The sequence below is a fragment of the Somniosus microcephalus genome, chromosome 9 (genome assembly GCF_052327205.1).
Source record: "Somniosus microcephalus isolate GS21.2 chromosome 9, FLI_Smic_1.0, whole genome shotgun sequence".
NCBI lineage: Eukaryota > Metazoa > Chordata > Chondrichthyes > Squaliformes > Somniosidae > Somniosus > Somniosus microcephalus.
In genome coordinates, this window is record NC_140995.1 from 117995247 (window position 1) to 118022413 (window position 27167).

At 46.2% G+C, this 27167-nt stretch overlaps 1 protein-coding gene across 4 annotated transcripts in view; it reads right to left on the bottom strand.

Moving 5' to 3' along the window:
- LOC147112623 (calcipressin-2-like) overlaps positions 1–27167 on the bottom strand; it is a 533757-nt gene that overhangs the window by 111854 nt on the left and 394736 nt on the right. For all 4 annotated transcript variants that reach the window (XM_085997076.1, XM_085997075.1, XM_085997077.1 and 1 more), the window contains 2 exons: positions 18438–18611; positions 7083–7254 (listed from right to left, as the gene is read on the bottom strand). In XM_085997076.1, the coding sequence (XP_085853202.1) occupies positions 7083–7254; positions 18438–18611 (346 nt within the window). The remainder of the gene's footprint in view (positions 1–7082; positions 7255–18437; positions 18612–27167) is intronic.

The following is a 27167-nucleotide window of genomic DNA, read 5'->3' on the forward strand; positions in this document are numbered from 1 at the left end:
AGCTTCATTACTCACATTGTGAATTCTCAGACTATCCAGTTCCTTGCAGTTGGAGTGTGAGTCCGAATTCTGTTCTTCCGGACTCTTCCTAGTCACCTCATGTACCTTCCTGTACCTCTTTTGTGGTGACTCATTATTGTTGGTCTTCTTTCCTGACCGGCATACCTTAGCTATGTGACCGAGCTTGCCACATTTCCTACATTCCTGGTTTTTAAACCAGCATTGGTTCTGGTCGTGTGTTGTCTTCCCACAACGATAGCATTTCGTTGTACCCGAAGTAATTTGCTGTACACTGAGTGCCGCTGCCTTTAGCTGCATTTCCGCCGTTCCTTTCGCTGCGGCTTCGTTCGATGCAGCAATAAGGACAGCCTTATCAAGTGTAAGATCGTTCTCTTCGAGCAGTCGTTTTTGTGTTTCTTCCTTCGACATTCCGCACACGAATTTGTCTCTGAGTGCCTCTGCCAGATTTTCCCTAAACTGACAGTGTTTCGCTAGCCTATGCAGTTCAATCAGGTACTCCGCGTTGCTTTCCTCTTTCCGTTGCGTTCTCGCGTAAAATTTGGATCGTTCCACTAACATCAGTGGTGCGGGGTTAAAATGATCCTTCAGGACAGCAACAATATCATCGAAAGTCTGATCCGTCGGTTTAGCTGGTGCTAGTAGATGCTTCAAGAGCCCGTATGTCTTCGCGCCCATCGAGTTTAGCAAGGTTATAGCTTTGTCATCTTCTTCTATTTTATTGGCCTCACCATAGATCTCAATGCGTTCCACATACGTGGCCCAGTCTTCTACCTCGGAATTAAAATCGTTGATGTTACCACGCTTAGGCATCTTCCTCTCTTCCTGATAACACCACGGATTATTTCTTTAAATTTTCTTTTTTTTTCTTCAAGATGGCGGTTCCCGCGAAAATGGCGGTTTCCCGTGCTTATCTTCTCTCCCCGCCCACTTCAATGGCGGTTCCCCGCTTCTGTCTTCTTCTCCGCCCAATGGCGGCTTCCGGCGTTTCTTCCCCTGGCGGGAGGGGTACACTTTCCCCACGGGCGACGGCCGCTGGCTTTCAGGTTCACAGCCTGCACATCGGCTTCAGTGCTTTCCCTTTTCTCGGCAGGGCAACCGGCGCTGGGTACACCCCGTTGACGGCGAACAGTTTCAGCCGCTGGGCTGGCTCTCGCTCAGTTCCCCTTGCTCGGGCTCTGTCTCTCTCCCGCTCGCTCGGCTCTACCGGCGCTGGGTACACCCCGTTGACGGCGAACAGTTTCAGCCGCTGGACTGGCTCTCGCTCAGTCTCCCTTGGTCGGCTCTGCCTCTCCCGCTCGCTCGGCTCCCAATCGCGCCTCCCAGCCCTCTCGCAGTCCGGTGCTTCCCTCCCCGGCTGCGGCTGAGTTTTTATATCTTCCCGCGCCTACGCTCCCGGTCGCAGCGCTTCGTGGCTTCGGTCGCTGCCCGGCCTTTTTTGCCGGTCGCGGTCTAGCTGTCTCACGACGCCGTTGCGTCCCCAGCCTGTCTGTACCGCAGCTTCCTTGCTCCACGCTGCCCCAGTCTCAGCGCCTCTGGGCCCGACTTCTGTCCGGCTCCTTTCCCCCTCGACCGTGGTCGAGTGCACCGCCCTTATCCTCCGGTTATTCTTTTTACTTTTCCCTTACTCACAGTCACCGTGGCCGGCTTGCTTCTCGTGCTGATCGGCTCACTCCTCACCGTGGCAGAAGGGACAGTCAGTGCCTGTTGCTGATGGAAGTCTTTGTCTCTGAATTCTTCCTCCTTTCCAGCTCTGCAGACTCGAGTTTTCTCCCAGCAGAATGACGAGGGCGGTTGCCTCTTCTCGACGCTCGTTAACTGCTTCGGAAGTATTGTTGCCGCAGGGTACGATCGGACTCGTCGCCACTGTAAAGTCTGTGGGTTGTTTAGTTAATTAATACACAGACTACCAGAGTAACTTAAAACAGGACTTTACTATTCGAAGGTCAGGGCGAATCTGCCCAATAATTCCTGACACAGCACTTATATACCGGTGTGGTCACCGTCGGTATTACAGTATACAGAAGCCAACAAAGTAGTGCAACACCTAAAGTAGTTCTCTTAAAGGTGGACGGTTACATACAATAGTTCTCTTAAAGGTAGACGGGTACATACACTACACCATGCTTCTCGCAGATGCCTCTGCTGAGGAAGCGCTGAGTGAGGGTGGCGAGAGGGGCTTCCCAGGAGATCGCATTGGAGAAGTGTGTGAGGCTCCAACCTTCCACAGCGGTGCCTAAGCCTTGAAGAAGTAGCCCCAAACCTGCAACAACAAGGTCCTTCAACATACAAGTGCTGCCCCTTTAAATCGCAGCTTTCCCTGACCTGCAGCTGACAGCAAGCAAGCGGCAAGCTTCACGCCAGGTCTCAGCAGCGGGGTTCCCCGCAGGCGTGTTTCAGGTGGGGAAAGCCCCAAAGTCGCAACGGCCCCGGAAAAATCGACTTCAACAAGTTGATTATTCGTAATTAGTGTGCTGACGACCAGTCCCGCCAGCGGCGGCCGGGACTGAAGCGGGGCGCGGGGAAACGGTGGTCCGAAAGTCGGACGGGGCGGGGAATCAGGCAGGGGGGCCCCCCCGACCCGCTTTTTCGCTGATTTTCGGCCCCTGGCCACCTGAAAAGCCGCCCAACGGCGGCCAGAAAATTGACCCCGTTAACTCTATTTCTCTCTCCATGATGCTGCCTGACCTGCTGAGAGAAAACTTTCATCCCATCAGCCTGTGCTGAATTTGAACCCATGTCCCAGCGTTGTGTAGCTCAAGGGGTTATATATCCACCGCTTGCACCCCCCACCCCTCCCACTGCCTAAAAAATTTCTTAAACTTCGTTTTTCATCTTTGTATTGTTAGCTGAGAGACGACAGCTCAAGAATCCCTTTGTTAACATTAAAATTTAACCAGCGTTTGACTGCTGCTGACCAGGGCACCCATAGACAGAACTCTGCTTGCCACAGCCAAAGATTGATGCGGAGACCTTGGGTCTGGCAGCCTTGCATCACTCGAAGCAGAGACTGGTCTTAAATTGATCCCTGTGGTAAAACTGCACCCTAAACACAACTATGGTGGGTCATAGAATCATAGAAGATAGGAGCAGGTGTAGGCCATTCAGCCCCTCGAGCCTGCTCCGCCATTCAATGAGATCATGGCTGATCATCCAAACTCAGTACCCTGTCCCTGCCTTCTCCCCATATCCCTTGATCCCTTTAGCATTAAGAAATATATCTAACTCCTTCTTGATAGAAACATAGAAGATAGGAGCATAAGACAGGGTCTGTGAAAAGGAACGTCACAATCTGTGAGGGAGCTACTGGTTCAGATTTGGACAGCAGTAATAAATTCAAAATCTATTTCCATTAAGAGTTTAAAGAGGATTTAAACAATGTTGAATTCTACAGCTCAGTGCTGTTTGGCTTGCAGCGCCAAACATTTAGTTACATCAAATTTCACAGCTTTTCTTCACCTCAATGAAAAGCTAATGTCAGTATAAATACCAGGTATCAAAAAGCCCTAGTCGACTATTGCAAAATCATACAAAATTATCACGCAGTGACCTTTTGTTACTGTGAAACTGTGGCACAATTCATTATTCCATGAAGCTTAACTCTGAAATCTCGTTTGGGCCTTGCTAAAATCGATTCCTACAGGAAAACTGTTGGGAAGAGTGCAGATCTGACAGCAACATCTGAACCTGTTCCTTAACTCACAGACAAGCTGATATTGTAAGTCTTCTGTACAGGCAGTAGATAAAATATACCTTAGGGGCAGGATGAATGAGAGGCTGCCTTTGTCGACCTGTGACTGTAACCAGGCTTCTTTGTCCTCCGGATTCAGCACTTGGAATTGCAAATGTCACAGCTGCAGAATGTTTTGAACTACATTTTCACTTCCCTGTACGAAAAAGTGATGCTGGTAATATTTAATGCTACACTGCAACTCCGACTCCCCATTACTTTCTGCTGGCCAGTCTGAAGGGGTGGGGGGTTGAACTGTGTTTGCCCATATGTAGATGCTCACATGGTAAATATATGCAAATAAGGGAAACATGGCCTCCATTGAGACTCCTGCCACTTGCACTGCAGGAACGCTAGACACAGGGGCCATTTGTTGGACACCAGAATCCTGTGTTTGGATGTTGATGGTGGCAGCTCAGCCTAAAATGAGAAGAGGGGCCTATAATTTCTTTTTCCGAGCGTGGCCATGCAGAGGTTCCAGCATGAAAAGTTAACATTTTAAGGAGGCCAAAAATATTGGCCCGGATTTTGCGGTGGTTATTATGGCGAAACTGTCAGCGTTCGCCGTAATTACCCCTCTAAAACTGACAGCAACTTCGGGATTTAGCACATGCGCAGATAAACTTAGAAAAACTGAAGTTGCGGTCTGTCATTCACTGCTCTGCCATAGGTTGTGCTGTGGAACTCCCCAGAGCAGGCAATCAATTGAGATCACATATAAGGATGAAAACTTCCCCTATTACGATGGAGTATCACTGCTAAACACCAACCCCCCTGAAAAAGTTAAGCCTTGTTGAAAGAGATGTAATTGGGTTTTTAACAGCCTATTGACTGCTGAATGTACTGGCCCTGAAAAAATAATTTTGTATTTGTGGAATGTCAAATTTTTCCATTAATATGATTAAGAATGACATGGTTTTAAAAAAAAATGTAAAGTTTGTTTATGATATTTCAGCTTCTACCTTAATCCTATGTGTATGTCCTAATCTTTACTTCGCTCTCTGTAAAATTTATAAAGAGTAAATTAGAATCTGTGCATTTTACTTCCTGGTTTGCTCTCTAAGAACTCTTCAATGTGATTGGCTGCTTAGCCAGTTTGATGCTATCTTTGTTGCTGGACGCTGGAGATTCACTTGATTTGGCGCCAGATTCAAACAAAGGTCAGGAGAGCCGAAATCGAGATCACTAGATCTTTGTGGGCAGCTTTCTTCGAAGTCAGCAGCGCGCGCCGTCGCTTCACCCACCACTGACCGCAAATTCCAGACCATTATTCCACCGGCAATGTGCTAAATGCCTCTTTCTTCCACTGTGGCAGAACCTTGCAGCACATTTCTGCCCCAGAGTGGCATGACTCCCTGGCAGAGGGTGGGAACCCTGTCTCCTATATGTTAATGCCCCTGGAGCTGGAATCAGGAGGGCATTTCTGGGGTGGGTGCAAAGGCACGCCCACCTCACGTCCGCCAGCACAACTGCCAAGCAGAAAGTCCAGGTTATGCTGTGAAATATTAAAAATCAGACATTTAGTGATGGCTACTGAGTAGCTAACCAGTGGAATGGAATATCTGCAGGGCTAGCAGGTGGATGATTATTAATGGTTGGCCACACTGATCATATCTTACATAGCTGTTCATTAAATATTTGATCTTGAACATAGCTAATATTATTATTTGAGTCAGAACTGTTTTGGAGTTTTGCTTTGGAAATAAATTAGGTAAACATCTCATGAGAGTAGCTATGCAGCGCATTTTACAATTTGGAGACAAAGCTTAATGTTTCATCATTTAGGCCTTAGGGCATGATGCCAAACTGAGCCTTAATACTATAAGTAGCAGCCGAAACCATCTGTTAATTAGCGTAGATGCATGACATTTCTTAAGATTACATTAGTTATGTATTTGTAGCGTGACCTTCAAGAATTTGTCATCTATCCTGCCAAAACTGCTTTCATTCACCTAAAGCTGTACTTAACCTTATGTTGTACAATATACTCCATTTTCAGTTATGCTACTTCTGTAGAATGGTGTTTGTTTTGTAATAATGCGACAAGTTGAAAAGTTGCATGTGCTGTTTGAAAACTTGCATATGGCCTGGAGTTTCCGCTCAGTTGCGCTGGTTTTTCGGCACAATTCGTCCGAAATCGGCCAAAATATCGCGGAATTTTAAGCGGAAATTACATTCAGTGCAACTCGAATTTCCACGATCTTTTGCGCTAGTTTAAAAAACATTGCCTTAGAAGCAGGACCTGCCCACAAAACTGGCCACACCTCCACGGTGAATCATCATTGGGAGTTTCCACTAATTGTGCTCGTTTGCGGGCCTTTGAGGAGGCTCTTAAAATGAAGCCGCTTCTTTTGGACGCAAGGACGCTAATAGGGAGGTTTTAAAAGCTTTTGAAACCACTTTTTATTTAATTTACTAAAAACAGGCTACTGTACCCCAAGGAAATGGTTCTGTATATTTTTTTTAAGTCATTTTCAGTCATTTAAAATCAGGTTACTCACAGGTGGTGGATTGACACGGAGATTAAAAATGTTTTTTTGTGATAAACCCATTTTCAGCTATTGTATTAATCAAACTGCACCAAGTTACCACGCTTAAATATATCATGGAATATTTTTTTAAAGCAAATTCTTTTTAAAATGTATGTTTTACTGCCCAATCGCGCTGGTTCGTGGCAGATTTTGCATTTACCGATTTGCAGATGAGTTTGAGCCAAAACTCAAGAAAAAAATATTTTTCAAAACAGGCGCAATTTTGGGTGCAATTTGTGCCCATTTCGCCTAAAATGGAAACTCTGCCCCTTGCAGTTATTAAATCTCTATATAACCTGCCCTGCCTCAGCTAGATTACATCTGTCCTGAACAGTTAGAGAGTGTAAGCACGCATTTATAATACTGCAGTTAGTACTAAGTGGTGAAGTTAAATAGTAGCTATGACGTTAGGTAACCTGCGAAAACCTACCAGGTCCCAGTTTAGCCACTGTACCATGGGAAAAACAATTATTTCATTGGATGTAATGATCAAGCAATTGGTAGGCAAAAGCAAGCCAAAAGTAGGTAAATTAAAACAACTTTTTGTACATAGCACTATGTAGAAGCTATGAAATGACCAGCAGTGGATGTAAGACACTTTTCAGTCAACCAGGTCAAGAGAACTCATTGACCTCGCCTTCATTCTCTGCAAAGTGTTTCTTAAATTCCTATTCTTATGAATTGTAAAGCAAGGCATAGCAGCAACAGTGATACTGTACACTGAGTGTAGCTTTGCAAAATGAACCTTCCATAGGCTACTGTTTAATAGCAGTTATGAAATAACGGAATGTGGAAAAACCTACCAGGTCCCAGTTTTGCCACTGCATAGAGCAGATCATAGTTGATGATTGGCGTGGCGTCATCAATTTGTTGCCAACCCACAGGTGGTGATGCTGGAGGGGAGATGAGAAATTGTTTTGCTGGCTGCGGAGGGGCAAGGTGCAGGTTATCTCCATCAGTACCTTGGTTTTGAACCTGGGAAATAAATTGGTATCTGTTTAAGCCATAATCTACAATGTATCGGATGACAGCAGTAGTTCACTTCCAATGTTTGAGTGGGCCCAAAAGTTTTACTCTTTTCAATCTTGCATTATACGCCTTGGCCCTTCACCTTGGTTTCTCAGCAGGAAAAATGTTCATAATTACTTTTTTTGCAGCTTCCACATTCTATCTCTGGACTGCTGTAAGGCACTATGTTTAGAATTGAAAAATTTACAGGTAGATTTTATTTCACCAGGAGCACATTATGAGAATTTGAACATGCTCCTCCATCATTTTCCATTCACTAATCTTGTAAAATTACACCTGTATTTTTTTTTTTACATTTATGTTGAGGCACAAAGATAAAAATTCCTACCAGCACCATGGCTTGCAAATGATCACATTATAATTGGGCTTGAGATGGAGCTTAAATGTAAGAACACTTCAGTGGGATTTGAAACGAATACTCTTAAGGATTATAAAACCGCCCTCCATGCAAGTGACAGTCTCCATTAAAATTACTTTCATAATCCCCTGAGGTAGCTGATCTCAACTGAAGCAGCAATTGGGACGTGACAATTGGCAACAATACCCCTGGGCTTGAGAGAGGAAAAATAGCCAGCATTTCTGCTGCTAATTACTAATTAGTGTCTCTTGCTGGAAAGTGTGTGATTGTGTGATGTTGATATCGGGTAAGGGGCAGGATTGGGTTTGACGGGGATACCACCCACAGTATAAAACCTTGTGAACACTCAGGGCAGGATTTTCATTGAGCCGTGGAGGCGGGATTGGAGGCGTGTGAGGGGTTAAAATCCTGAAATCGGGGGGCATGAACCCATCCCGCCTCCATGCCAGTTTCAAAGGAGGCGGGTACCCGACCCGCGCTGGGGATTAGTGCCAATTAACTGTCTGTTAACAGGTAGTTAACAGGCAGTTTTTAGACTAATCCCTATTTTCATAGCTGAAGGGCTGGATTTTCATTGAGGAGTCGGGTAGGAGGCGGGACTACAACTTTTGGGGTTGTAGTCCCGCCTCCATCAAGTTCTAGCCAACCCACGCGATTTTGACATGATTGACCTTGTTGAGCCCGCCCAGCGGGCTCAGCAGGCCAATTAAGGGTCACCCAGCAACAGGTGACGTCACAGATTGAAATTTCATCTGTCAAGACCTTTTGACAGATGAAATATCAGCATTTCACAGCTGTTCGAAGCTGTCAAACACTGACAATCTGTACTCCAGGTTAATTCCTTCCTCTCAGGATGATTTAGAGATCTCCCCGGAACAGAAAGCAGAGGCTGCAGATTTTGACAGCTGGCGGCCATTCTGCTTTCTGTGCCGGTGAGATGAGGGACTCCCGAGACCTGAAGGAAGGAAGGCTGTAAAGGTAAGTAAAGGTTAGTAGAACTTCTTTAAACACTTTACACAGACCAAACACACTTATCTCTGCACTCATGCACCCATTTCTGTTCCTTGGAGATCTCTAAATCATCCTGAGAGGAAGGAATTAACTTAGAGTACAGATTGTCAGTGTTTGACAGCTTCAAACAGCTGTGAAATGCTGATATTTCATCTGCCAAAAGGTCTTGACAGATGAAATGTCAATCTGTGACATCACCTGTTGCTGGGTGGCCCTTACTTGGCCTGCTGAGCCCGCTGGGCAGGCTCAACAAGGTCAATCAAGTCAAAATCGTGTGGGTTGGCTAGAACTCGATGGAGGCGGGACTACAACCCTGAAAGTTGTAGTCCCGCCTCCAACCCGCCTCCTCAATGACAATCCAGCCCATAGAGTCTAGGCTTACACATGAAGACTGGCTAGTTGGTCAAGGTATTGGAGGGAGTTGGTAATTGTGGAAATGTACCCCAGCGTTAGTCAGTGTCTTTCAAATTTAAACAAGTTAAATATTAATGGTAGAGAAGTCTACATCAGTATTTATAAATAGAGTAATCTACAGTGATATGTGCTATACAATTGGGAACTGATCATAGCTTGAGCACCACTGAACTTGTTCACTTGTGGAATAAAAAGAACAAGTCGTGCGAGTAAACAGAATAGCTTCCCTTAGAAGCCCTACCGATGCGTGCTATTGTGCAGTTCCCAGATTGCAATAAATTCTAAACAAATGTTTGATCCTTTGAAAACTGTAGTAGCACTGCTGAAACAAAATAGGAACATGTGTTCCCAGCATTGAGCTTCATGCACTATCAGGAATATGAGCGCCAAAGTCAATTGTCCCCAAAGCATTTTATGACCATTACAGGGTCTGACAATCTTTATGCTCAAATTTCCATAATGAGGATCTGACAGGCAAGGCTCCGCGATGGGACCATGAATTCATAAAACCTACCCTAGAGGTTATATTATCTAACTGACAGTATCATTCCTGCTGGTGAAATTAATAAATCCAGGAAATTGGCCATATGGCAATCTCGCCTGGTCGCCATTGGAAAGTCCCCTCCAGCACAGATTCTGTGATTGGGTTTTGCACCCATGTGTTCTGCATACTGCATTGAGACAAAGACCTCCAGCAAATTCTCTTGTTTCCTAATCTTCAGGTGGAAGGCCTAACCAAGGTTATATGCACCCATTTAAATGGGATGACAAAGATAAGCTATGTGTAGCAGGGAATTCTTAAAGGGACAAACACGTTTTCATTTTCTTTTTCAGCTTTTCTTTGTTTTTTTCCTGCTTTGTTTTCCTTTTGTTTTCTGTTTTTCATCACTGTCCTTTTGTAGGTTCAGTATATATCAAAAATGGAAATGCCACTGCCAGTGGTAACCAAGATCCCTCCTTCCTCAACTGTTGTGCCTCCACTTCTTTCCAGGTTAGCATAGGGATTATCCGTCATGTCAGCCAATTTGCTGCCTACAGATGTATCGAGCAAGTGACTGATGCATTGTTGAGAAGGGTTAGCTTTTGCAATTCTTTTCCCACTGAATTGCAGTAGAAGTATGATACAGCTGTACAATTTCACAGCACTAAATTTTCCAAAATACGGGGGCCCATTCATAACATCCATATGGGCATCCGGGAAGCAGGTTTCTGCTGCTCCTCTGGCACCTATATATACATTTTGACTTGCCCAATGCTACCTCTTCAAGCCCACTAACTGCATCCTTTGGGGTACATGTAGCTGTGCTGGAGCTTGCAAAGGTTGGCCAGAGGGATGCAGTGTGCTGTGAGGTGCTGACTTGTTCTGGGCCACTGGCACTGCTGGCTGGCTGTTCTTCCAGCCTACAATGATAAAAAAGGAACATGTGTTAGAATGCTGGCTCCAAGGCACCTTCAAACAGAGTTTGCATTACAAGATACTACACATGATGGTTTTGTGGTTGTATATATGCTTGTGAGAAGGGGACAAGACATACAGGAGATGTTTGTACTAGCCTTTGTTTCCATCTATCTCTACACTCTCTTTGCTCTTATAGGCAAGGATATCCAGGTCTGGCCTCCTCCAAAGGATTCAAAAGCTTGTAATCTCTGGGTGCTCCTCTAGATTGAATCTGTTCCTTTGTACCAGATGGAAGATTCTGCAATCTGGTGCTCCCTACGAGCATTGCTCCATGTTGGGATCACCATATCATGGAATCACCCCATTATGCCTTCGTGTCTTGATAGCAGAGAAGTAGGGGGAAAAATTTGGTGTCGCCCCTTTTGGGGCACTAATGTCGCCGGGGCGCTACTTTTAGCCCCTGAAAAAATTAGCGGCCCTCCGCCTGAAATTCAGTTGTAGCGCCCCAAGCAGGAGGTGGTGCACTACTGGAAGCGCACCACCTTCTTCTTGGGGTGCTACAACTGAATATCATGGCGCTACGTTCAACAGCGCCACGCGCATTGGCATGTAGCGCCGCATCATTGCAGGCCTTCCTCCCCTGATTAGAGGGGAGGGGCCTAGCGCTGCGCACACTGGGGCCCTGCTAGATCACCAGGGAGCTGGCACCCCGAAGGAAAAAAGGGAAGGGGGGGCAGGTGCTGGCAGTTGGCCAACAAAGAATGGCCACCCAAAACCTGCCCTTTAAGTAGCGCCGCCCTGGCTGCAAAAACGCCACCCTGACCCTGTCGGACATATCATCTGGCGATAGGTCAGGGGGCATAACCCAAGTTTGTGGCCGGGGCGCGAGCGGGGCGTTGCACACGGCGACGAAGTAATTGGCGGTAGCGCAACACCGTGGGGTGCTACCAGCTACTGCTGCCTCTAACCTCCTGCTGAATTTCACGGGAGGCATTGGGGTGCCGCGCCCAGACGCTAGGGGATTTGCTCCCCCGGGGGCACTAACGAAAGACGCAAATTGGCCCAATTTTTCCCCCAAAGACTTGAGCCTGTTTGTGGGTGTATGTATGTGGATATGTACATATATTTTATTTCCTCCTCCTGGTTAGCAACAAGATTTTTTCTCTTTTTAAGTTTTCTCAGGCCACATAAACCAGGAGAGTGTAGACATGCAACCTGCTTCAAGGTCTCTGACAGTTTGCCTCTGTAAGAGCACTAGGAAGTGTAACAGAATGTGGTTGACTCACTCCTTGAACTTCTTTCTCTGTAGCAAGGTGCCTCTTCCCCTTTGCTCCCCCCCCCACAACCACCACTCTTCCAGCTAACAGTAGTAGCTTAAAGTGTAGAGAGAATTGTGAAGTTAATCACTTTCTACTATCAAAACACCTGAGAAGTACTTTTCAGAAATTGTGTTCATGATAGAAGTGCGATTTTGTAAAATTATCCCGTACAGCATCAGACCACCATATAATTATACTGAATAAATAAAGAACAGTTGGTGTCTAAAATATTTTAAAATAACAAGATTCTGGTCAGCAATGACTGCTAACATCAAAGCACAAATGGTGACAAGTTGTTATGAAAAATCCACTCACTGAACATTACCTGTGGCACCTGCTTGATGTTCACAGTTTATGGCACCCTTTGAACAAGGTATTATCCAACAATGCCGTATTATCCAATGGAAGAACAATGTGCTAAGTTTATACCAACCGTATGGTCCCTACTACTGCTTTTATTGTGTTGGTGCTGCCTGCTCATGCTCATCTAGAAGTTACCAGTTATTTCATTATTAGAAGGGTATTCTTGTAATGAAGTTAAAGAATGACTGGATCGCTTAGAAACAGGCGCACTTAGTTTTTTATAAACTTGAAAATAAAACAGCTGAAGACTGGGTTTTACAGTACATTAGCACGCAATCCTTTCAACTTTGGGACCTGGTTTCAAATCCAGTGCAGACTAATGGGAAAAATATTTGGACTCTGTTGGTTTTAAGAGTTCTAATTGAAGTGTGTTTGGGTAGTCTCAATTAGAGTCCACAGCACTAAATTCAGCACTACTGTAATTGTAACTTCATGAAAAACTATTCAGTAATTTTATTTTGTTCAGAGGGAGAGGGAAGAGTTGTGTTTCATTATGATTTACATCAATGTGTCAAAAAGTTTTCCCAAACACTTTTCACAAAGTCAGTACCTATTTAATAGTTATCCAAACCTGGCCTGGATTAAACATTGGGATGAAAAGGCAGCATTTTTAAACACCGTGGGTAGATTTTTGTCTTTACTACACAGGTGTTAAGCATAGTCTTGGCGGCACGCGGAAAGTAAAATCTGGCAGGGGATTGCACACCAGTAACAGCGCCCACCTGGTTTCCCTTCCACTGAAATGAATGGAAGGAAAATCCAGCAGGATCTGTAACGGGCATGTAAACCATCTCGCCAGATTTTCCTTACTGCACTCCACCCAGATGATAAATGTACCCCTGTCACACCGCCAAATCCTTTGGTTCAATTCAATCATAATTGCATCATTCTGTGAAAATCAGACTAAGGCTGAGCAATTTAAATCCTCCATTAAAGCTGAAATTAGTGAGAATTGTACTTTCTACAATTTGAAATAAACTTTCAACTAAAATTCGAATTCAGATTTGAATAGTTTACTGCTAATGTTGGCTGATTAGGACTCAATGGGGAAGAAATTCATCAGAGCCCAGATTTGGGCAACACATGGCCTAACTGGGAGGCCCAAGTCTGGCCCGATATTGGGCGTCGGGCCTCATCTAAATAATCTGGGCAAGCTGCCGGCCCCTGTCACGCCTCAACAGTCAGCTCACCCTGCTGCAGAAACAAAGTTTGGGTCACCAGCCTTGCCAGCAGTGGCCTCAGGTAAGTGCCGGGGGAAGGGTGGGGTGGGGGGGGGGCGGAAATAGGACAGCAGCATGGGACTGATCACAGCTGGGAGCAGATGTCAGGAGTACTGTTTAAAAACAGTGTACTCGGGCTCATCTTTTCGGTGGCAGGCAGTTCCTAGGCCACATTCATGCCAGGTGAAACAGGCCTGAGGCCTGCTCTGTTCCTCAGGACCCCAATTTCTCCAGGGGTCCGAAAACATGCGTAAGGCCCCTCATTTATATATGTAAGGGCTAATGCCTGTTTTAGGTAGACGCCAGGTGTAATGATCAGTAACATGTCATTCTAGAATGATACACTAGGTGGAGCTGTATGTTTAGTGGCGGGCTACCCACAAGGCAATAGTCAAGATGGATGCCTGTACACTAGTCCACATGGCTGAATAAATGACTAGCTCAAGCTAGCTGTTCATAATGAAAAGTCTATTTATTTATGGACATAACATAGTACCAGAAGTGGTAATATCTGCTGAATATTGTGAAACGCGACATGGAGAATTTGAAGCCACCGGAGCGTTTGAAACTCACGGGGAATGTCGACTGCAATTGGCGGACTTTCAAACAACAATTCGAACTCTACATTGCTGCCATCAGGTTCGGTACGAAGCCAGACGCAAGGAAAATAGCGTTACTGCTCACGGTTGCAGGCCCGCAGGCGATAGAGGTATTTAATACATTTGTTTTTGATCAAGAGGAGGACAGGGAAAAGATGGACGATGTGCTAAAGAAGTTTGATACACATTGTTCTCCCAAAAAGAACGAGACCTATGAGCGGTACGTGTTCCGTTCATGGACACAGCAGCAAAATGAAACTTTTGAAAGCTTTGTGACCGATCTGAAACTGAAAGCACAGATGTGTAATTTCTCTGAACTGAAATCATCCATGATTCATGCCAAGATTGTGTTTGGTATTCATGATAAAAAGGTCAGGGAACGTTTGCTGAGAGAAACCGAACTAACATTGGAGGATGCTGTGGAAATATGCCATGCCAGTGAGCTAGCTCAACAGCACGCAAAGACTTTCAGTGAAATTAATAATGATGCAACTGTAGTGAGTGACTGTGCTGCTGTCGGTGCTGTGTCCTACAAAGGGAAGAAACATGGGCAGAACAGAAATGCAAAGCAATCGGAGGATGGAATTTTTAATTGTAAACGCTGTGGTTACCAGTACCAGTCAAGACAATGCCCAGCGTTTGGAAAAATGTGCACAAAATGTAATGGAAAGAATCACTTTGCCAAACAATGCTTTTCAAAAGTAAAAACAAAGAAAGGGCAACAAGTCAATGCGATTGAGGACACTGATTTAAGTGAGACATTTTTTGTAGGAATGGTGTCATGTGACAATATAGAAAAGGATACAGAAAATGTGCAGCCCTCAGGAATGGACAATGCTGAACATAAAGTTAATGCAGTAAAAGAGGACAAATGGATGATGTCACTGCAGGTAAATGGAGCATTAGTTACATTGAAACTAGACACTGGGGCAAAAGCAAACTTAATCAGTATGAGTGACATTAAAAATATGAAAGAAAAGCCCAAAATACAGAAAAAGTCAGTACTACTGAAGGACTATAATGGACAGAAAATAGATAGCTTAGGTGTATGCAGACTTAAAGTGACAGTCAAAGACAAGGTGCATCATCTCATGTTTTCTGTTGTGGCTGATTCACTACTAGGTGACAAAGCTTGTGAGGACTTAGAACTGGTCAAGAGAGTCTACCATATAAACTGTGCCATAAGCAGACCAGATGACTCAGTGGATTCTGTAGTGAGTAATTTCCAGGATGTGTTCAAAGGATTTGGAGTTCTACCATTCACTTACAAGATCCAGCTAAAGGAGAATGCTCAGCCAGTGGTACATGTTCCACGGAGAGTTCCAGCACCCCTGCGTGACCGGCTCAAGAAAGAACTGGACAGAATGACCACACTAGGAGTCATCAGGAAAGTCGAAGAGCCAACAGACTGGGTTAACTCCATGGTATGTGTAAAGAAAAACAACAATGATCTAAGAGTATGCATGGATCCAAAGGACTTAAATGCAAACATAAAATGTGAACACTACCAGATTCCCAAGCGAGAAGAAATCACCAGTGAAATGTCAGGTGCCAGATACTTCACAAAGCTCGATGCCTCACAGGGATTTTGGCAACTAAAACTGGATGAAGAGAGCACCAAATACTGTACCTTCAACACACCATTTGGCAGGTATTGTTTCCTCAGAATGCCTTTCAGGATAATATCTGCATCTGAAATCTTTCATAGAGCGATGGAACACATAATTGAAGGTCTGGAAGGAGTTCGGGTCTATGTTGATGACATCATCATCTGGGGCTCCACACTGAAAGAACACAATGAGAGACTGACTAAAGTGCTACAGAGCATACGCCGGAATGGACTGAAGCTCAACAAAGCCAAGTGTTAGTTTGGCGTCCAGGAAGTCACTTTCCTAGGAGATAATCTATCTGGTAAAGGAATAGAGCCAGATAGGGAAAAAGTAAATGCCATACTCAAAATGCCCCGACCCACTGACAAAAAAGGAGTGCTACATTGGAACTTCATTGGAAAGTTCATTCTTAACTTGTCAGCCAAGACAGTCTGTCTGCGAGACCTGCTACATAAAACAAATGAGTTCACATGGACAGAAAGACATGAACAAGAGTGGATGAACCTCAAAACAGTGCTGACAACCACACCTGTACTCACCTTCTTTGACCCAACAAAGAGAATCAAAGTGTCAACGGATGCATCAAAAGATGGCCTAGGCGCGGTCTTGCTACAAGCAGAGGGTGAAGATTGGAAGCCTGTTGCCTATGCCTCCAGGTCTATGACTGATTCTGAGTGTCGATACACCCAGATTGAAAAGGAATGATTAGGCTTAGTAGTTGGACTAGAAAAGTTCCATGGCTACATATATGGACTTCCCACCTTCACAGTTGAGACAGACCACTGCCCATTGGTTGCCATCATTAAAAAAAATCTGAATGAGATGTCTCCAAGGATTCAACGACTCATGATGAAGCTGCAAAGATATGACTTTGAACTGATCTACACACCAGGCAAACACATAGTGTTAGCAGATGCACTATCCTGAGCACCCACAATGAGTCATGTTAGCTCTACTGAGGAAGACGTGGATGTTCATGTGAGTATGGTTACTGCTGCGCTGCCCGTGTCAGACACAAAATCAAAGCAAATAGCAGAAGAAACAGTAAAAGATACAGTGTTACAAACAGTAATAGAGAACATTCATCATGGTTGGCCAAAAGGTTCCTGTCCAAAGTACTATCACATCAGGTCAGAGTTAAGTGTCGCAAGTGGACTATTACTAAAACAGAACAGAATAGTCATTCCACAGGCTCTACATCAAGACATGCTCAAAAGGATTCATGAGGGACACCTTGGAATTGAAAAATGCAAAAGGAGAGCAAGAGACACTGTTTATTGGCCTGGCATAAATAAGGACATTGAGAACATGATAGGCATATGTGAGACATGTCAGAAACACCAAAACAAACAGGCAAAGGAACCAATGATAGTAGCTGACTTACCAACAGCACCATGGCAAAAGGTTGGTATGGACCTCTTTCATTTGAATGGTAAAGACTATCTAATAGTGATTGACTACTATTCTAACTATCCTGAGATGGCACTGCTCTCAAGCACATCAGCAAGCAGTGTCATAATGCATGTTAAATCCATCTTCGCCAGACATGGAATTCCCAGGATTGCCGTTAGTGACAATGGTCCGTGCTTCAACTGTAAGGAGTGGCAACAGTTTGCAGCACATTATGACTTTCAACACATCACATCCAGTCCTCTGTATGCTCAGTCGAATGGTAAGGCAGAGAAAGGTGTTCAAGTTCTCAAACAGCTACTGAAGAAAGCAACAGAAAGCAAGTCTGATCCTTCTCGCCCTGCTGAGCTACCGAGCCTCCCCTTTAGACTCTGGTTCTTTACCTGCTGAACTCCTAATGGGTCGCAAGTTGCGCACCACGCTACCCTGCTGTGCAAAAGAAAAGCAGAGTAAGGAACTGAGACAGAGACTTCAACTGTTAAAGCTGAAACAGAAATTACACTATGACAAGTCATCCAAAACTCTGAAACCATTGACAAGGGATGATGTTGTCAGGATTGAGGATCCAGATGCATGGAACAGGAAAGCTACAGTTCTTGAGGAAGTAGGACCAAGGTCATACACTGTTAGAACTGAGGAAGGACAGATTCTCAGGAGAAACCGCCGTTCCCTCCTCAAAACACAAGAAACTATCCAAGAGCAAATCGATGACAATGCCGCAACTGAATCTTGTGACTTACCACCAGGACAATCTAACACAAACACACATATAGGCTCTCATGAAAACACATCAGACTTACCTGTGCTGAGAAGATCCACACGTGAAGTAAAAAAGCCTGATAGACTTAATCTTTGGGTACAAAGAAAACTATAATAAAAAAATGAAAAGCTTAAGAGTTCATAAAGTAAAGCTTTGAAAATGTGTTGACTGTTGTGAAGATGTTTATATCGTTATGATTGATTGATATTGATTTTGTTTAACCTCTAAGGAAGGGGGATGTAATGATCAGTAACATGTCATTCTAGAATGGTACACTAGGTGGAGCTGTATGTTTAGTGGCGGGCTACCCACAAGATGGATGCCTGTACACTAGTCCACATGGCTAAATAAATGACTAGCTCAAGCTAGCTGTTCATAATGAAAACGTCTATTTATTTATGAACATAACACCAGGGACACCTGAAATATCATCAATTTCGGGATGAATGTCTTTCAGGCATCCTAAAGGCGCAGGATATTGGCCCCCAAATTTGGGCCTCATTGTGCTCATGGGAGTAAAACAGCACAACAAGGTCCAATTTCTACCCTAATTGCACTAGGTTAAACACATCACTTTGAATAAACCCCTTTTTTTCAGTCTCTTTCCCTAACACATTAAGTGCTTTAATAATCTATAATCAAAGCCCAAAGTCCTGAATTCATTACCTGTGCAAAGTAGAGTTTTAGTTTTTTCCCATTGAACTTTGTTTCGTGGAGCTCTATTCTGGCACGAGCTGCTACTTTAGGATTGCTGAAGTTAATTCGTACACGTCTGAAACTTTTAAACAGCTGGAATGTGGCATGGTCATCATAGGCCAAGAAAAGCGCCTCAAACTTCTCCTGTATTTAACAAACATAAAGAAAACAAACTTAAATTCCTGGCTCATTTCACAATTCTTATCCAAATATTTCAACTTTTAAACAATGTCCTTTCAAAATATCAAAATTTGTATTCAGCAAATCTTTCTTCCCTCTCTCCTATCTTTACAAGTACAATTTCACACGCACATGACGAATAAGCTTCATGATTTTAGGACTTTGTAAATCAGTACAGAATTTAAGTAATACTGTGGGGGAGTTTTAAACCCAAAAAACGGGTGGGTTGGGGTCGGGTGGGGGGTTAAAGTGTTAAAAAACTGAATCCCGACCCCAACCCGCCCACTTCCAGTTGTAACGGTGGTGGGAATGGGGGCGGGTAGCCAACCCTCTCCCAGGAAGTGGGTTGACTATTTAAATATTATAATGAGGCTGGTCTGCCTCAGATTTAACCATAATTTCAAATTTAACTCTGGCTGGTTGGGTTTCTCAGGCATCGGGGAACCCAACCCGCCAGCTAAAGTAAGGCGAGGACTGCTGGATCCAGGAGGTAACTGCCTTTATATTTACCTGCTGGGTCCAGAGTCCCTGCCTCACCAATCCACCGCAATCAGAGACCCCCAAGAGACCTCCAGTCCTCCCCCTCCCGCACGAGACCTCCGACCACCCCCCAACCCCGAGGCCTCTGATTCCCCCCACAGGGCCGCCGATCCCCTCCCCACGAGGCCTCCGATCGCACCCCCCATGAGGCCTACGATCCCCTCCCCACACGAGGCCTCTGATCGCCCCCCCCCACGAGGCCTACGATCCCCTCCCCCCATGAGGCCTCCGATCCCCCCCACGAGGCCTCCGATCCCACCCCCACGAGGCCTACGATCCCCCCCATGAGGCCTCCGATCCCCCCCACGAGGCCTCTGATCGCCCCCCCCCATGAGGTCTCCGATCCCCTCCCCACAAGAGGCCTCCGATCGCCCCCCCACGAGGCCTACGATCCCCTCCCCCCACGAGGCCTCCGATCCCCCCCACGAGGCCTCCGATCCCACCCCCACGAGGCCTCCGATCCCACCCCCACGAGGCCTCCGATCCCACCCCCACGAGACCTCCGATCCCACCCCCACGAGGCCTCTGATCACCCCCCCCACAAGGCCTACGATCCCCTCCCCCCACGAGGCCTCTGATCCCCCCCACGAGGCCACCGATCCCACCCCCACAAGGTCTACGATCCCCTCCCCCCACAAGGCCTCTGATCCCCCCCACGAGGCCACCGATCCCACCCCCATGAGGCCTCCGATCCCACCCTGACGAGGCCTCCGATCCCACCCCCACGAGGCCTCCGATCGCCTTCCCAGATTCGCTCCTCCAACCCCGATGCTCTTCCGGCTCTGATCCTTCCCCCCACCCCGATGCTGTGGCCTTGATCCTTCCCCCCACTACCCTCCCCTCCCCCCTGGATGTTGCAGCCCAAGACAACTCCCCCGGCCCCTGATGCTGTTGCGGCCCCCGACCACCCCCAGTCCCTGATGCTGCTGCGGCCCCCAACCACCCCCGGTCCCTGATGCTGCTGCTCTGATACTGCGGCCCCCGATACTGCGGCACCCGACCACCCCCAGTCCCCGATACTGTGGCTCCCGACCACCCCCAGCCCCCGATACTGCGGCCCCCGAACACCCCCAGCCCCCGATACTGCGGCCCCCGACCAACCCCAGCCCCCGATACTGCGGCCCCCGACCACCCCCAGCCACCGATACTGCGGCCCCCGACCACCCCCAGCCCCCGATACTGCGGCCCCTGACCACCCCCAGCCCCCAATACTGCGGCCCCCGACCACCCCCAGTCCCCAATACTGCAGCCCCCGACCACCCCCAGCCCCCGATACTGTGGCCCCCGACCACCCCCAGTCCCCGATACTGCGGCCCCCGAACACCCCCAGCCCCCGATACTGCGGCCGTCGACCACCCCCAGCTCCCAATACTGCGGCCCCCGACCAACCCCAGCCCCCGATACTGCGGCCCCCGACCACCCCCAGCCACCGATACTGCGGCCCCCGACCACCCCCAGCCACCGATACTGCGGCCCCCGACCACCCCCAGCCACCGATACTGCGGCCCCCGACCACCCCCAGCCACCGATACTGTGGCCCCCGACCACCCTCAGTCCCCGATACTGCGGCCCCCGACCACCCCCAGCCCCCGATACTGTGGCCCCCGACCACCCCCAGCCCCCGATACTGCGGCCCCCGATGACCCCCGGTCCCTGATGCTGCGGCCCCCGATACTGCGGCCCCTGCCCACCCCCCCAGCCCCCGATACTGCAGCCCCCGCCCATCCCCCAGCCCACGGTACTGCGGCCCCCACCCACCCCCCAGCCGCCGATACTGCGGCCCCCCCCCACCCCACCAGCCCCTACCCGATACCTCTCTCCCTTCTCTCTGCGGCCTAGTGCCACAGGCCTACCCGCCCGCAGCCAGCCAGCCTCTTCATCTGGTTAGCTGCGGGTCGGAAATAGTGGTTTGAAATGCAAATCAGGCCCGGACGTTAAATTCGGCAGGGCCTGCGGGAAATCCATTCTCTAGAGATTCTCGACCACTTTCCTGCTGCCGGCTCCCATATTAAAATTTAGCCAAATGAAATAGTTTCCATAGTAAGAATATTTTGGAGTCTTTTTTACTTGCAATTGAAAGAATGTCAGAGACCAAGGCAGAGCATAGTAATGGCAGCACTGACCTCTTGAGTTAGACAACTATTTGAAAAAAAATGCAATTTGCGATTCGGATAATTACAGCAAGCCATTAAAACCACGGAGTAAATTGTCACATTTATCACCTGGGTGGTATTCTGGCAGTGGAAGGAAAACCGTTTGGATTCTACAATGAACGAGCGATCCGCTCCAGCAGATTACCACTTAGGTGGTGAAAGTGAAAATTTACACCTAATCTGCCAGAGCAGATCGCCCGCTCATTGTAGAAAACAAACGATTTTCATTCCACTGCCAGATTACCACCCAGGTGGTGAAGATGAAACTTTACCCCACAGTGTCAATGGTGAATGTAACATGCTACATTACATGAAGTTGCTCAATTAGGAGTCTTGAAAATAATAACGATGTAATATACATCTGGTGTAATCTTTTCATTATTTGAGGAGAAGTTTATAATGCGTTCTTCAAAACAAATGATACTTGAAAATTCTATTTCCCCCCTAATAGTCTCTTTTCTCTCCTATCCCCACTCGGTGCGTGCTCACATGGATGCTGGTCAGCCTCCAGGATTTGCTCAAGAGGCCAGTCTTCATGTGCGGCCCGGAGAGTGAGGGCTAGAAACTTGTCTCGGGTGGTGGTGCAATACGGCTGGAAGGGGGCACCCATTCTGCGCCACTACCTGAGATGAATTTCTCGGCCTCAGAGTTGGCACTTTATCTGACGATGGAAGCATCATATGCCAACCCAATCTTATCTACACCCAGTTACATGCAAGCACTTTCCAGAAGTAGCCACCAGACAGTGATGAAGATCAGAAAGTCCAGCTCATTTTTTTGGTTTCTTTAACATGGGGACACTGAGGCTAATTATAACACCTTCATCATTTTCATGGGTGAGCTAAGTGATCAAACACATCTCCCGGTGTGATTGGCAAAATTAAGTTGTCACAATAGCCCTAAAAATATCTGCTTTTATAGCTCTCCTAGCTTTTATAGCTCTCCTGAAATATTACTTTGGCAAAGATGGTGCTGGACTTGCATTTCACCAACATCTTTGATTTTATCAAAGATCAAAATGTTAGCTTGCCTTGATTGGCAGCACTCTTGGCTATAAGTCAGAGGGTTGGGGGTTCAAACTCCTTTCAGGAATTAAGCACATAATTTACACTGACACCGTGGTGCAGTAATAAGGAATTGCGGTGGTCTCCTTTGAATGAGATATGAAACTGAGGCCTTGTCTACCTGTTCAAATGGATGTCTAAGATCCAATGGCACTTTCTGAAGAGGAGCAGGGAGTTCTCCTCATGCCCCATCAGCATTCCTTCCTCAACATTTGTTCCATTGCTGTTTGTGGGACTTTGCTATGAGCAAAATGTATGCTGCCTTCGCTGACTTAACAACAGGGAGGAGGAGGAGGAATTTCTTCACTCAGAGGGTTGTGAATCTTTGGAATTCACGGCCCCAGAGGCTTGTGGATGCTGAGTCTTTGAGTATATTCAAGGCTGAGATAGATAGATTTTTGGACTCCAGGGGAATCAAGGGATATGAAGATTGGGCGGGAAAGTGGAGTTGAGGTCGATGATCAGCCATGATCTTATTGAATGGCGGAGCAGGCTCGAGGGGCCGTAAGGCCTACTCCTGCTCTTATTTCTTATGTTCTAACAGTGGCTGCGCTTTAAGGTATTTCATTGTATGTGAAGCACTTTGGGACATTCTAAGAGATGTGATAAGATGCACCCTAAATGCATGTTTGTTCTTGTCCATCTAATAGAGAAGTGTAGAAATAATAGGGTAATAATAGTAGGGGATTTCAACTTCCCCAATATTAACTGGGATAGTCAGAGTGTGAAAGGCTTAGAGGGTGCGGAATTCTTAAAGTGCATCCAGGAGAGGTTTTTGAGCCAGCATGTAGAAAGTCCTACAAGAGAGGGGGCGGTACTGGACCTAATTCTAGGGAATGTAACCGGGCAAGTGGGAGAAGTGTCAGTAGGAGAGCACTTTGGTGACAGTGACCATAATTCGGTGAGATTTAAGGTTGCCATGGAAAAGGACAGAGATGGACCAGAAATAAAGGTTCTAAATTGGGGGAAGGTCGATTTTAATATGATAAGGCAGGATCTGGCCAAAATGGATTGGGATCAGCTACTTGTAGGAAAATCCACATCAGAGCAATGGGAGTCTTTCAGAAAGGAAATAGAGAGAGTACAACGCCAACATGTTCCCATAAAGGTCAAGGGTGGGACCAACAAGCCCAGGGAACCCTGGATGTCAAGGAATATACAAGAATGGATTAGGTATAAAAGGGAGGCTTTTGGCAGAAACAAAGGACTAAAAACAGTGGAAGACCTAGAGGAGTATAGAAAGTGCAGGGGGGTACTTAAAGAAATTAGGAGAGGGACGAGGGGGCAAGAAAAACACTGGCGGGCAAAATAAAGGAAAATCCCAAGGTGTTTTATAAGTATATTAAGGGCAAGAGGATAACCAGGGAAAGAGTCGGGCCCATTAGGGACCAAAGTGGCAATCTGTGTGTAGAGCTGGAAGATGTAGGTGAGGTTTTAAATGAATATTTTGCATGTGTTCACTATGGAGAAGGGTGATGTAGGCATAGAAATCAGGCAGGGGGATTGTGATATACTTGAACAAATTAGTATTGAGAGGGAGGAGGTACCAGCGGTTTTAGCGGGCTTAAAAGTGGATAAATGCCTAGGCCCTGACAGGATGTATCCCAGGCTGCTGTGTGAGGCAAGGGAGGAGATTGCAGGGGCTCTGACACAAATTTTCAGAACCTCTCTGTCCACAGGGGAGGTGCCAGAGGACTGGATAGCAGCTAACGTAGTACCATTGTTCAAGAAGGGTAGTAGGGATAAACCAGGGAATTACAGGCCTGTGAGCTTATCAGTGGTAGGGAAATTATTGGAAGAAATTCTGAGGGACATGAAAATTGATGGAGTGGTAAATAGTGAGGAGGGAAGCCTCAGGATACAGGATGATATAGATGAGTTGGTTAGATGGGCAGAACAGTGGCAAATGGAATTTAACCCTGAAAAGTGTGAGGTGATGCATTTTGGGAGGACTAATAAGGCAAGGGAATACACAATGAATGGTAGGATCCTAGGAAGGACAGAGGATCAGAGGGACCTTGGTGTGCATGTACATAGATCCCTGAAGGCAGCAGGACAGGTAGATAAGGTGGTTAAAAAGGCATATGGGATACTTGCCTTCATTAGCCGAGGCATAGAATATAAGAGCAGGGAGGTTATGATGGAGCTGTACAAAATGCTAGTTAGGCCACAGCTGGAATACTGTGTGCAGTTCTGGTCGCCACACTATAGGAGGGATGTGATTGCATTGGAGAGGGTGCAGAGGAGATTCACCAGGATGTTACGTGGGCTAGAGTGCTTCAGCTATGAAGAGAGACTGGACAGGCTGGGGTTGTTTTCCTTAGAGCAGAGAAGGCTGAGGGGGGACCTGATTGAGGTGTACAAAATTGTGAGGGGCATAGATAGGGTAGATAGAAAGGAACTTTTCCCCTTAGTAGAGGGGTCAATAACCAGGAGGTATAGCTTCAAGGTAAGGGGCAGCAGGTTTAGAGGGGATTTGAGGAAAAACGTTTTCACCCAGAGGGTGGTTGGAATTTGGAACTCACTGCCTGAAAGGGTGGTAGAGGCAGGAACCCTCGCAACATTCATAGAAACATAGAAGATAGGAGCAGGAGTAGGCCATCTGGCCCATCGAGCCTGCTCCACCTTTTAATGAGATCATGGCTGATCATCCAAATTCAGTACCCTGTCCCTGCTTTCTCCCCATATCCCTTGATCCCTTTAGCCTTAAGAAATATATCTAACTCCTTCTTGAATATATTTAACGAATTGGTCTCAACTGCCTTTTGTGGTAGATAATTCCACAGGTTCACCACTCTCTGGGTGAAGAAATTCCTCCTCATCTCTGTCCTAAATGGCTTACCCCTTATCCTTAGACTGTGACCCCTGGTTCTGGACTCACCCGCCATCGGGAACATCCTTTCTGCATCTAGTCTGTCTAGTCCTGTTAGAATTTTATAAGTTTCAATGAGATCCCCTCATTCTTCTAAACTCCAGTGAATATAAGCCTAATCGACCCAATCTCTCCTCATACGTCATTCATGCCATCCCAGGTATCCGCTGCACTCCCTCCATGGCAAGAACATCCTTCCTAAGATAAGGCGACCAAAACTGCACACAATACTCAACGTGTGGTCTCACCAAGGCCCTGTACAACTGCAGCAAGACATCCTTGCTCCTGTACTTGAATCCTCTCGCTATGAAGGCCAACCTACCATTTGCCTTCTTAACCGCCTACTGCACCTGCATGCTTACCTTCAGCGACTGGTGCACAAGGACACCCAGGTCTCGTTGCACTTCCCCTTCTCCCAATCTATTGCCATTCAGAAATATAATCTGCCTTCCTGTTTTTGCCACCAAAGTGGATAACCTCGCATTTATCCACATTCTACTGCATCTGACATGCATCTGCCCAATCACCCAACCTGTCCAAGTCATACTGGAGTTTCTCGGCATCCTCCTCACAGCCCACATGCCCACCCAGCTTTGTGAAGTCTGCAAACTTGGAGATATTACATTTAGTTCCCTTGTCTAGATCATTAATATATATTGTGAATAGCTGGGGTCCTAGCACCGATCCCTGCGGTACCCCACTAGTCACTGCTTGCCACTCGGAAAAAGACCTGTTTATTCCAACTCTTTGCTTCCTGTCTGCCAACCAGTTCTCTATCCAACTTAGTAGCTCACCCCCAAATCCCATGTGCTTTAACTTTACACACTAATCTCTTATGCGGGACCTTATCGAACGCCTTCTGAAAGTCCAAATACACCACATCCACTGGTTCTCCCTTATCTATTCTACCAGTTACATCCTCAAAAATTTCCAGTAGGTTAGTCAAGCACAATTTATCTTTTGTAAATCCATGTTGACTTTGTCCGATCCGGTCACTGTTTTCCAAGTGCTCTGCTATTACATCTTTTATAATGGACTCTAGCATTTTCCCCACTACCGATGTCAGGCTTACCGGTCGATAATTCCCCGTTTTCTCTCTACCACCTTTTTTGAATAGTGGGGTAACATTAGCTACCCTCCAATCCATGGGAACTGTTCCAGAGTCTATAGAATTTTGGAAGCATTCAAGAAGCATTTAGATGAGCACTTGAAATGCAATAGCATACAAGGCTATGGACCAAGTGCTGGAAAATGGGATTAGAATAGACAGGGCTTGATGGCTGGCGTGGACACGATGGGCCGAAGGGCCTCTTTCTGTGCTGTATAACTCTATGACTCTATGACTGTGACTATGTTATTATGCCTTTCACCATAATTTTGTTGCCTCTCATCTTCATTAGTGGTATTTCTTGTAGCCTTTGAATTATTATTAAAATTCCATCAAATGTTTCAGGAAACTAACAGAGGCTTTTAGCCCTTCACACTTTTAGAAGTTGCATGTTACTAACCCTCAGAGATCATACGTGCTACCCATTTATCAACTGGCAGCAATTCTGCTTCCCTTTCGCTGTTCATCCCATGTTCAAGAAACAATTTGCAAATGAATTTGTATATCTCACATTCACTGCCAATGGAACAGCATTTGGTGCCAATGGGAGTTACCTAATGATATTCTGATTAGTTCATTGTGAATGTTAGCCTTGTGCAGGCTTTGTTTAAATCTTAAAAGCTATAGCAGTAGAAAAAAAAACACTTATTTTTCTTTTGTTTTCAATATTTTTTTCAAATGTATTAATCTTTTTGAGATGCTGAGAGCTCCATTTTCCCCTCATGGATGAAATATTTTCAGAGTAAGTGTGCGTGAAAATATATTTTATCTTGTCCAAGTATT